This window comes from Trichoplusia ni, chromosome 14 (genome assembly GCF_003590095.1).
Source record: "Trichoplusia ni isolate ovarian cell line Hi5 chromosome 14, tn1, whole genome shotgun sequence".
Lineage (NCBI taxonomy): Eukaryota > Metazoa > Arthropoda > Insecta > Lepidoptera > Noctuidae > Trichoplusia > Trichoplusia ni.
Window position 1 is genome coordinate 9,391,695 of NC_039491.1, and position 13,338 is coordinate 9,405,032.

At 36.1% G+C, this 13,338-nt stretch overlaps 1 protein-coding gene across 1 annotated transcript; it reads left to right on the forward strand.

Moving 5' to 3' along the window:
* The first annotated feature begins 431 nt into the window (after positions 1-431).
* Positions 432-5,593, forward strand: LOC113500824. The gene is made up of 2 exons (XM_026881719.1): positions 432-930; positions 5,463-5,593. Exons 1-2 carry the CDS (start codon positions 432-434, stop codon positions 5,591-5,593), a joined length of 630 nt encoding a protein of 209 aa, XP_026737520.1.
* The last annotated feature ends 7,745 nt before the right edge of the window (positions 5,594-13,338 follow it).

Sequence of the window (13,338 nt, forward strand, 5' to 3'; positions counted from 1 at the left end):
CATGTTCTGCCACTGCCGACTTGTCGGTGTCCATGTTCTTCATGCTGCGTATATGTTCGCCAAGTCTGGTTGCTACATTACGCCGGGTTTCCCCAATGTAGCTCAGGCCGCAGTCGCACGGTATTTTGTATACTCCCGGGAAGCCTAAAGGATCCTTGTCCTTGGGAGAGCGGATCATCTGTCGCAGTTGTCCGGGTGGCCGATAGATCGTCTTGATGCTATATCTCCGGCGTAACAAGCGACCTATCTTGTCTGTGACACCCTGCACGTATGGTAAGTACGCAGGAGTCCGCTCAGCCTCCGCCGGACGCTTGCGAGCTTTAGGCGGAACTACACTACCTACTGGCTACGTTGAGAGTATCACGTATTGTCTTAAAAGTGGATATTTCCTGTGGCGAGGGGACTTTTACCTCCAAATTGACGGAGTGGCTATGGGCTCACCACTGGCGCCCGTTGTGGCAAACATCTTCATGGAGTGGTTTGAGAAAAAAGCACTAGACTCTGCAAACGTGAAACCGCGATACTGGTGGCGATATGTAGATGATATCTTTGCTGTCGTCGCCCGGGACGCATTGAAGGACCTGACGTCACACCTAAATCGGGTGCACGCGAAGATAGAGGTCACCATAGAGGAGGAAAAAGAAGGAAAGTTACCGTTCCTGGACGTACTGGTCATCCGAGAGCCGAACGGACGGGTGACTCATACCGTATACCGGAAGCCAACGCACACAGACCGGTACCTACGAGCCGACTCCCATCACCACCCCTCACACCTATCTTCGGTGCCTCGTACGCTGCTGAACCGAGCACTCGCTCTCTGCGACCATGAATACGTCAATGCGGAACTGAGGCATGTACGTGACGTATTAGAGCGCAATGGATATCAGTGGCGCAAGTGTAGACGTCTCCTGGGATCTGCGGGCGAAGCTCGCAAGCGTCCGGCGGAGGCTGAGCGGACTCCTGCGTACTTACCATACGTGCAGGGTGTCACAGACAAGATAGGTCGCTTGTTACGCCGGAGATATAGCATCAAGACGATCTATCGGCCACCCGGACAACTGCGACAGATGATCCGCTCTCCCAAGGACAAGGATCCTTTAGGCTTCCCGGGAGTATACAAAATACCGTGCGACTGCGGCCTGAGCTACATTGGGGAAACCCGGCGTAATGTAGCAACCAGACTTGGCGAACATATACGCAGCATGAAGAACATGGACACCGACAAGTCGGCAGTGGCAGAACATGTGTGTAATGCGGGGACGGCACACTACATACGTTTCGACAAAGCCTCCGTACTAGCGAAGGAGAAATACTTCGTGCCGCGAAAAGTACGTGAGGCTATAGAAATCAGCCGTCACCCGAATTTCAATAGAGATCGTGGATGGACACTGCCACCAGCGTGGAAACCAGCACTGAATGCTGCGTTATGTCATACGAAGCCAAGCCTGGAAAGCGACGCGGTCAGCATAGTATGCACTGACTCAGCCAGTACGGGAGCACGGACGATGCCAATGACGACAGCAGACCCCCCACCCGCGCCACCGGCGTCGCCGGCCCCACCGCCGCTCACGGCGCGGGCGCGACGCTACGCAGCGAGATGCGCGGCCGCTGACGTCAGTTCGACTCGCGATCCCGCCGCGTCTGCTCATGATTAAGGACTCCGGTTGGGTCCGAAACTAGTCGGGCTACCCCGATAAATACGCGTGAGTAAACCGTTACATCATTTAACAATTGGTACAGTCATTCATTTAATAGTTACTATCGTGAGAATGATTCTATATTAAAATAAATGATGTAACGGTTTACTCCCGCGTATTTATCGGGGTAGCCTGACTGGTTTCGGACCCAACCGAAGTTCTTAATCATGGATCGCGAGTCGAACTGAATCATTACTTTGATGAGTGACTATAAAAATTGTGTAGTTTTTGTGTCAAATCCATAACTATTCATTTCATCATTCATCCATAACGTTACTTGGCTAAGAGGGGCTAGTGACTTATATTATTATCCCTGGTCAAAAAGTGGTAGTGGTAGAAAGTAGTTATTTCTTTCTCATTCGAAGTTGTGAGCATAATAACACGGTCTCATATTAATGCAGGCTGCAAACAATAACATATTATTATTTAAAGTAATTTACTTCACCTCCGCCCGTATAATGAAAGCTGCATGAATAAATAAAACGTGGCGAGATAAATGTGTAAAGATTTTAATTATTTATTTAAACCTCGTTTGTTGTAAGTGGGCGATAATTTTATTTTATTTCGTGATATAAGAACTCCTTTAATAGAATATCAAATGTAAATGACTATTATTGTCTCATTGACTGCAAAGGAAATAATATTTTTTTTTAACAGAAAAACTACAGAGCCACGCTTGATGTAATTCTATAGGACAAATTGACATATATTTCACGTTAAATAAAAAATAATAATTAACAAAAGCGGTTCATCCGGTCCTAAGCAATAAACATATAAAGTACAGTGACAACCTCAATCATTTTGGAGTCTTTAAAACATATATTATAAAATTAAAGATTAGATTTGTCAAAAACAAAAGCCATTTTCCAACACATACACTTTAACAATCGCAGTATATCTTTAAAAATAATTGCATAACTTTAACAAAAAAGTATTATGACGTAAAACAGAAAAAGTTTTGACAGTAAGTAGAAAAAATGTAAATAGATTCATAAATCGTCTTGTCAAACACAAACAGTGGATTGGGAAGCAGTCGAGCAGAAGTGCCAGAAAGTTTCGACTAAATATACTGAGAAACGGTAAGACGTCTTACGCACTAGGAATTAAACGCGCGGTGCGGTTGATCGGTCCCCCCTGAAATGTAATTTTAAAAGAGATATTCACTGCTTGGTGTGGAAGCTCGATCAGCTAGGCCATGTGAATAGCGATTTGGTACTTTCCTCAAAAGGCCAGTCCAAAGATATTCTCTGCATTAGTTTAATAATCGCCTTTTGAAATTATCTGGACCGCAAACCCTGAGTTTGTTTCGACGTGGCTTATCAGGGTAGTCAGATAGGACATGTCGACTGCAGCGTTCTCAAAAATAACATATAAAAGTTACGAGATATTGTAATTGCAGAATAAATGATTTAATTCCATTTTATTTGACATTGCACGGCTTAGAGCGGCATAACTGATCCTCACTATAATATAATATATGGCTTTGAGACAAGGCGTCAGGCCCCCTGTACCACATACGGTAGCAAATTACGCATATTTATAAAAAGCCGCTTGGCGCGTTTACTAACTAGTGCGTAGAAGGTCCAAGAGTTGGACTGGCGCTTTATTTCCTTTGTCCTTTTAAGAGTCTCAGAGTGAAAAAGTAGAACAAAGTTTTGATCTCGGATTAGAGATTGTTTTAATTTTTTCCAGTTAAATGCAAAACGTTTGCATGTCTAAAAATAAAAATGTTTTAAGAATCAGGTTTTTTACGCTGGTTTTACGAAGACCCAATTAAAATCTTTAAATTATAAAATAAATATTAAATTACACCTATTGTTTCAAGTTGAAACACTAATCGACCTTTTAAAGCTAGTATAAATTGGACATTTAAGCCAGAACAAACTTGCAAGACAAGCAAAAGCTAGTGATCGTAATGCAAATACAGTCATATTATAAGATCTAGTTTACAAGCTACAATAAAACAGCAAGCAAGCATTATATAAAAATAATTACGAATATTTTTTTCTCTTTTCCCATCCACGTTTTGACAATCCTTGACAGCAAAGAGTGAAGGGCCCTTGTAGAGTTTACGACAAGGGCTTTTATCTTTAAAAGTTTCAGTAATGATTGTAAATACACATTTTAGTGCAGTTTATACAACTTAAAAGTCTGAGATTAGGGAAATATATTTAATCGGTAATTACTCCCTTTTAGAAAGCCTACAACTGCAGTATTTGGTCGATCACAGGTTAACCTACACTTGATACGATCGGTCAGTGATGGGATTTATGTCATAACCTGTTCCTCGGCTGTTATTTGCACATATAATAATATGACTTTACATTTAGAGGCAACAAAGACTTGCAAAGGGGTATCGTGTTGCCCTGGTCTCTAACAAGCTAACTGGGTTCGTCAGGCAGAAGCTCATTGTCAAACACTGGTGTCAGTGTGTCAGTCTAGGCTGATGATGACTCTCTTCAGGAAAAATCAGCTTAAACTAAAAACCTAAAGGAAAAAACCGTACGCGTTTATTTCCTGAATAAGAAGAATGTGGTTCCAATTTTTTATTATATTATATTGTTATTTAGATCTGGTCATAATTTTTCTTCCCAGATATTCATAAGAACTTCTGTCTAACCTTCACCTTCTTACTGTTAACGGTACTAAATACAGACATCATCAATAATTATTCATTTATCAGCAATCCTAAATTATTTTTAGAAGAATTGGTGGTTGGAAGAGATAAGGACAAGACCAGTGAATAGGTTAATAATAATCTTAGTGGTAATCACTAAATCGTCTAAAATCATTTTATTTGATATTGACCTTGGAAAAAAAAATGTTAGAATTAGTTTCTATCATTGTGTTTAGGTTATCATATTTATTGAACTTGAAAACGACTAGGTGTGATCATGATAATACTAAGTTATTTATGTGGTTATGGTGGCCTTGCTAAGGATATTTATCCAAGAGATGCCAGTCCAATCCTAAAGCAGGCGAAGACCAATGTGACTTGCAAAGTTAATATGTAGGTACTTACTTAAGTGTCTGAGGTACCACTGGCAAACAGTGAATAAAAACATCGTGAGAAACCTGGATTCCAAATATAGGAATTTAAAATTGAAAACCCGCAGTAAGATTGTGCAGTTAACAATGCTGAAACCTTCGTTTAAGATCTCGTATTATTGGATTATTATCTGTTATTATTTCTATTTCAAAAATTGAAATTTATTAGAGACGTTTTTTCTTACTAAATCTAAAGCAAGTATTATAATAATAATATAACAGTGACGGCATTGACAATTATGTTTACGGCCAGTTCGTTATACGCAATAATTTTGTCCCTTGCGGTTTCATTAAAAATCTACACCAACAAATTATGAACTATAATTACTCAAACATTTAAGCCAACCGCGACTCGCATTAACCCCTAATCCACTAAGTCCCACTATCAGAGCGAAGTACTTCAGATAATTCAAACAAGAAACATTGGAACAACGGGATTGTTTGCACCGTTTTAATGGCCAAATATTGATGTTAAGCGCACTACGAACGTGACTGCGGGCGAAGCTTGGCGATACAACTGGGTTATTATAATGGCAGGATTATGGTCGTCCCTCAGTAGTCGGATAAATGATTCGAATGCAACGCGTCAGCACATCACTGCTCGGGAGATAACACGCAAACGCTGACAGCATGTCAATGCAAGTAGATGCGAGGACCTTAAATTTGTACGGGATTCCCAAGAACTATACTGACATGTAAGCTAATTTGTGTATGCAGTACCATTATTTGGTATCAAAGTAGAAAACACTTTGAAGGATACGGATAAGGATGAACAGAATTGTGCTGGTGTAAGAGAAATTGGATTTGGAAACTCAAACAACTTGAAGACTCTACGAATATTCTCTTGAAGTAGTAATGCACTTGGATGCTCAACAAATCGTTCCAATTTATACATCACGCCCCAGTTCTTATTAGATACATCAAAATTTATACCATAATAACATAAGCTGATGAATGTGCCACTCCTCAAAAAATATAACAAAGAGGCACAGAGAATATAACATGACAGATTTGTAATCGATTTTTCAGAGAATAACAGTCCTTTTAACAGCGAAGGACAGGGATAAGAATAATGAAATGTCCCTACAAGTCAACGTAAAAATATATTCTTTTGAGTCCACTGTCCCAACGAATTAAGATTGATTACCTTGCTTGCTACACTTTTTTTTAAGGCGTGAAATTATTCTATTTTAAGTGGAATAGGCTCTTTCCACGGTGACACTTTAGAACATTTTTAATGAGATTTTTTAACGGAGGATTTTGTCGTATCTTGTTTTTAATCGCCAAAAGGGTAACTGTCAGATTATTATGATAAAGAACCCAAATGTATTTTCTGTTAATTTTTTGCTGCGAAAGTAAATTTTGTTTTTGGTGTGTTCTTTTAACATTTTAAAAATAAACTTCATTTTTGGTATTGGAGCTTAAAAGCCTATTAGTATACAAACAAAAATAAACCACCAAAAAATAGATGCAGAATATCGTGTACATACCAAAATGAAAATACGATACTAAAAAAAACATTTTTGCAGCAGCCTTTTTGCATAATCGAAAAATGTGTCGCAAAAAACAGCCGTACGTGATTTTAACGTGTCATCAAATACGGCTAAACGTGAATTACGAATGAAATCAGAAAAAAACCCGTACCGTTAACCCTGTGTGTGCTTCGCCGTCGCTAATTGCGTCCGCGCCCATTCGTTTTGTATTTCGCCGTGTTGAATTTAAATAAAATTCGTTATTCGGTGACCTGGCGAGGGTTATGCATGTGTTTATACGTACGTTTGTGGAAAATACATTGTGTTTCGGATGAGAAGTTTAAGCAAATGGACTTTTTTTATGGGATGTACTACTTATACCGATGCTATGTTCGGTTTTTCACTCATAAACAATGTTTTACGGTACCTAACTCTAAAACAGTTTTCAATTTATATTATGCGGTATAACATAACTTAAACCTATCGCTGTGTAACAAGAAAATAATTACATCAGGATACATTTCAGGAGAAAATCGTATATAAAATCAAGGTGCGTGAATTATTTCTTTGCCGGCGCTTAACTTGACCTTTGGGGCACTTTAAGACTCTGAATATTGAAGGTCCCATTTACGTACAGAAGCTTTTTAAATAATGATTTTGTGAGGTGACTGAGCGAGTAGAGTTCAGTAAATTGTATTCATATGTGAATATCGGAAGTGTGTACTACTGTATTAATGTTGATATAGTTGTAACCTTTTTCCTAAATGAAAAACAATGTTAAATTTGTATCGCGGAACATAAAGTATTTACTGATTGTGTGATACATTAACGAGTGTGCCTGAGTTTTTTTATAAGCGGCCGTGTTTTTTTAATGATAATAATTATAACGCAAGCTGAACCCTGCGGATTTGGATTGATTGTTATGACATAGAGCCTATAGTTTCTACGAGGATTTCAACGCAAATATGAAATTGAGATGGTGTTTCCTGAGATTTATATCCAGATAAGTGTGAGGCGGACATGCGACATGGAAGGTTGCTTACAAAATTAAACAGTATCATGAAAAACAAGTCAGTTCTGTGGCACAAAAAAAACCAAAGAGAGGGTTCAAACAAAATTTTCTTATCTAAAAAAAATATGACGTGTGATGTACGACGACATTTATTTAGCTATCACGGATCATGAGATTCAGCCTGGTGGCGGATGGACAAACAAACAGCGGTGCCCTAGTGATAAGGTTCCGTTTTTACCTTTAGTTACAAAATCCTAAAAACAGGCATACAAACAAACTCTTCAAACTTACCCTTTAGTATTAATACAGAAATAGCTCCACAAACATCATTGAAATTATTTTTTTCTCCTTCAAAACATCTTGAATGATTTGGAAAGGGACTTGAACTTATTTCGTCGTCACCCGCATCAGAGTTCTTGAGTTACTTGCAGAGAAGCAAACAAACTAACAGGCAGGTCAGTATTTGATATTTTCTGCTACTTAATAAAAGAATGTGAAGTAAAAAATATGTGGGCATACTTGTAAATACAGACTAGTTTTCAAATTTACTTACAATTGTTTTCATGAAGTTTGACTTTGGCGACCAAGCGGCTGCATCAGCTCATGATTAAGGTCTCAAGTTGGGTCCTAAACTAGTCGTTCAATCACGATAAACACACGTAAGTAAACCGTTAAAATAAAGAAATGAAGAATTTTAATTTATAAAAGTAGTTACTTCTACCTGAACTAAAACTTATAGTCGGGATCGCGTCAACCAATGTATTATATTATCAGTACAGTAGAACCGTTTCAGTGCGAGGGGCCGTTTATTATCTAACATGGAATTGCAATTTATTTTCTAATATGACTGTACTCGTTTCTACTCCTAAAATCAGATTATCTACCCATACATCCCATTGTTTATCCTTGGTATATTTGGTAAACAATATAAGCGCGTTAAGTCAATACAGTTTGCCTGGAGCGAGGCCACCAGCGCCTGTCACCCTGTATTCCGCCACACGCTTTATTTACGCTTAAAATAAACGCCAGACAGGGAAATGCAGTAATTTGTCGTAATTCCATTGCAGGGAAAAGGTGAAAGTTATTTTGTATTCAATTAATTTGGGTTATTTTTAAAAGGTTTATTCATATTATTACATATACGGTAATTGTGTATAAGTTTATTAGTGAATTCTAATGAGAGAATATTTGGGAAAAGCAAACATAAACTTTTCGTACGAAAATAAATTTTGTTAGAGTTTTCATCTTACCATCGCTATTCACCTACCTGGACAATTTTTTTTTCAATAAAAACCTTGCTTTTCAAGTATAGTTCAATTTTGTTGTACCTAGGTACTTATAGTGACGACATTTTTAATTAAAATATAACTAAGCTAGAGCAATCTTGATATTTCTGTATCTAGGGTGGGTTTGTAATTAGTGTAAGTGTTGCAAAGTTAAGAAATTATAATGCTGGCAACATTCAGAATATTCAAGGGTTGTAGAACTTAAGTTGAAATGAAACAGACAAGGTTGGATCTTTGTTGGAACAACATTAGACATGCATATTATCCAAGAGAATGCTTTCTTTCAGTATATTATTAAGTAAACTTCAAGAATAGTGGTAATGACTGGGTATAAAAGTATGTTTTTAAATCGTCAGATAGTTAGGTAATTAAAAAATACTTTATGAGTATTTTTTAAAGTTGAGGGAGGGGTGTGACGTAACGACTTCGCAAAATTTATACACAGAACTGACGCGTAAGTTCCGTTCTTTATAATTTGACAAATTTATATTTGCGAGACAGAAGAGAATTTATGAATCATATTCAAATGAATATTCAAATCATATCAATATTAATATTTAATAAAATATATGAGTGACATTCAAAACTTTTCATTTTCCTTAATTAGCTATTTCCTAAAGCAATTACTATAACACTAACTTTTCTACTTTTTATTAAACGATGTTACGGTTTACTCACGCGTATTTATCGGGGGTGCCCGACTAGTTTCGGACCCAACCAAGTCCTTAATCATGAGCTGACGCGGCGGGATCGCGAGTTGAACTGTAAAAATATTAAAAAAAAACTACCAAGAACACTGAAGTCGTCTAAAAAGGCATTTGAGTGACCTCCCAAATTAAAGTTAAAGCACTTAACTATAACTAAATATTTGTTATCCATTTTCCCTTTATTTTTTGTATTTGATTTCGATATCAAGATACCTAAGACCAGGGTCCCGATTCTGCTATTTACAATGGCTGATGAATGAATGACAATTGAATTACATTCGTACTATTTGTATTATTCTAAGTATTTTTCCAACAAAGTAATTGGAAATTCGGTACAGGGCGGAACACTCACCGTCAATACGATGAATTTCCAAATATTGTGTTGGCGAATTGCTTAAAAAAATAGGAATAATTTCAAATTTAATCCATCGGCCGTTGTAAATAGCAGAATCGGGGCCCTGGTCCCAGACTTTCGTTTCGAGATTTGTCTTCAAGTATTTGTTTTATTCAAGTTGATTTTTATTTACTGTTCTAGTATTCAATCTTTATGAGAATCTGTTGATTTAGGACCGACGTACCCTTATCAGTTATCATTCGATTTATTTTCGAAGTTTGAATATCTATTTGGGTACGTATTCGTTTTTTTTTTGGCACAAGTGTTTATTTATTTATTTATGATTAAAGGTTCGAGATATTTTTGTCTGATTTTGTATTGTAATAATAGAATATATGAGATTAGATGACGAAGATGTATAGAAAAGGTATAATATAAAGATTACTCATCAATTGTTTTTATTTTGACTTTTTTGTTTTTATCAGTATTTTTATGAAGTTTAAAACTTCTACTACTTAAATTAGACGGCGATTTAAGGATTTTAATTTATGGGATACTTTTCCAGTCAATATAATGTGTTTAATATGACACATAGTTACATTGACTCGCTCTCAAAGCTCCTTAACTTTAATACATCTGCAAAATACCAAAACGTCTGTAGTCGACACAAATTCAGCCGTTACACTAGTTTATAAAATACTCTTTATAGGCACTCCTTGGACGACGATATTAAACGAAAAGTCACCTTACAACAAATTAATAAAGTTGAATTTACTTCGTAGTGCAAGTGAGATGCTGCTATGAGTAATGAAGTTCCCCGTCTCCCTTCCACAAGGACAGCAAGTCTTGTTTTAGAAGTTCATAGTACAGATACAGTTGAAATGTTTGCAGTGACCGCACGAACTTCGTTTGCGAAAATTTCTGTTGGATCTTTAACTTGTATTTATTTTGTGACCTCCAACTTACTAGTTGTTTGCCGATACATCTTTGGTCCACTGGGCAAGTCCTATAGTCTGTCAATTGTTTTCTGTTTGTTTCGGATTTTATTGCTATGGAATTCAAAACATGAACGTTGTAATAATTTAATCATGTTTTTAAGGGACTTAAAATGGGAAACTTTTTTTCGTAAACTGTTTCACGCTATTTTTTATATAACCAATTTTGGCTAAATTTTTAAATATTCATTCAATACGAATTAATTTTCGCATTTTCGCTTTTTATTCCTTTTTCTTGAGTGACTAGCGAGATATCGATATACAGGCGCGGATTGAAATTAAAAGCAAACAAAATCACACGAAAACTTTCAAGATATAAAATCTATTTAAAAAAACACTAATTTCACCTGAACCACACTTCATTCCTTCAAGGCAACCGCCTCGTCCTCGAACCCACAAGTGGGGCAATCACCGGCATACCGCATTTGTATAACAAAATAATAAATAAACAATGTACAAAATACTAAACATAATTGTGAGTTCGTGAACGCGTTTGTTCACGCGACGTTACCGGGCGACCTTTGATTCTTATCGATCGTAAATGTATAATAACATGGGGTTTCTTTTCTTCGTAATCTTCATCGGTTGGAAAAAAAATTGTTGACGTGAATGAGAAATGAGGATATTTTAATATTTTTACTTTTTATTTTTAGATAATCGTTGCCTTTTTTGTCTTTAGACGGCTAAATTATTTTTAAGTCTCCGCAAAAATTGAATCCTTGTTCACACACCGTTCATAAACCAATACCTACGTTTTTCAGAATAATGGCTTTATTATTTTAGCAACTAGGTATAGAAGATTTCGTCTTTGGATTAATAAAAATTTAGGCTGCACTGACAAAGGCATGCCAAATGAACTTTCCAAAAATATTATCGTCCAAGTATGTATTTATAAGCAATAAAGTAAAAAATGGATAACAATTAAAGGCAGTTTGTTGGTCGAAAAATTATTAAAAGCATTACTGACCAATGAGTTTAAAATAGAAGCTGCTTTATGACCTCAATAGTGCCAAATAATAAAAACGTAATGTAAAAATAAATATTACAGCGTTAAATAAAACCTCATTTCAACCCAATAAAATATATAACATCGAAATACGAATTAATCAATTCCGATTACATGTTCAAGCTTTAAAAATCTGTTTTATTTTAATCCCAGGGAATTAATACTTTAGTGCATAATTATCAACACGTTTTTTGGTTACTCAGCTAATAGCTGTCACATTAACTAAAGAGAAATACGGTTGTGATTTCATTATAATTATTCAATACTAATAACTCAATCTCGATCGCGATCTGCGATCGGCGATCACAATACATGTGCTCAAATGCACTCGAAAAAGATTCACCGTCATCATTGAATTTATAATTCAAGCCTTTTATTATATGTTTGGATCATAAACATGATTTGAATTCTGATCGCGGATCGTGAGTGTGAGTACAGGGTAAGGCACCCTGTGCTCATCTATACTAATATATAAAGCTGAAGAGTTTGTTTGAACACGCTAATCTCAGGAACTACTGGTCCAATGAACTGATACAATGGAAAATGTGAAAAAAACAGGGCAGGTATAAATCATAACTTATCGTGGGTAGAAGACTACCCACTGGGACGAAGTCGCGGGCAACAGCTAGTAATACAATAAATTTTAAGTATTTAAGATTTCAGTTCAGAAAGTTTAATGTAATAGTGTTTAATATTAGTATGTTGCAAATTGTCCAAAGAATATTATGTCGTCCCAAAGAATACTGAACGAAGCACTTAACCAATTTAGAAGTTAGAAGATTTAAGGTTGTAAGTACTTGTACTCGTCTTTATATTTCCTTAACTACATTATTATACGAACACAAACTGTAAAGACGTCCCTAAAACAAACGTTCTTTAGTCTAATAAAAGACAGTTTACACGGCCTAAAAGTTAATTCATTCAAAACATAAATTACAATTACATTCATTACGTATTTCGAAAATAAACAGAAGGTCTTTCTGGCTGTTAATTAAGCTCTCGTCAGCTGTTACATGGAGGACTTAAAAGTGCTTACAACATTGTGTGAGCTTAAGTGTACATAGGTTATGCGGGAAATGTTTGGCAGATGTTCGCAGAAGGCTGTTGTGGTTACGTCTTGGAAAGTATGGGAAATAATGTTTTGTGAAATTAATTCAGAACTGAATGAAATACGGTGAATTTGATAATGTTAATTATGTCAAATGTCTCAGGAAACAATAAATTTAAAAATATAAATTTAAAATATTCATAAAAAAATATCTTTGACAAATCAAAACTCATAAAACAAAATGTTGTTCACAATAATGCCCAATATGATTTTTTTACAACTGAAAGGACAGCCGAGACCATTGTTAATGCATTTGTAGAATAAAAGTTACAATTAATATTAATAACACCTTTTCCATACATTTTGTGACGTGTCGAAACGAATACATTTTAAAATTCATGCTACGGAGTCAATTGTGATCGAGCCGAATATGAACTTGTTTCTATTAAAAATGCATCCGAAATTATACAATTTATATAAAAACCGCCAGCATGACGTACTGTCGTTTAAAGTACCGAACAATTGCATTCCTTTTTGTTTTAATTCTTTAATTATATACCTTCCTTGTAATCATCCCCTTAATTGACAAGGATTCCTGATTGGCGCAAACAAACTATCTCAAGAGTTTTGTTATTTAAAGTGACTAAATATTAAGTCATTTAAAAAAAAAATCTTCCAGAAATATTACTGCGTCTATCTGTCCATTGTATCTGATCTTATTATACATGGGTCG

Bases quoted from the DNA above. Each gene is read 5' to 3' on its own strand.
- LOC113500824 (XM_026881719.1), top strand. From the start codon at position 432: ATGGGCTCACCACTGGCGCCCGTTGTGGCAAACATCTTCATGGAGTGG. The intron at 931-5,462 runs GCAAGCGTCCGG...TTGTGTATGCAG, and splicing joins GGGATCTGCGGGCGAAGCTC to TACCATTATTTGGTATCAAA.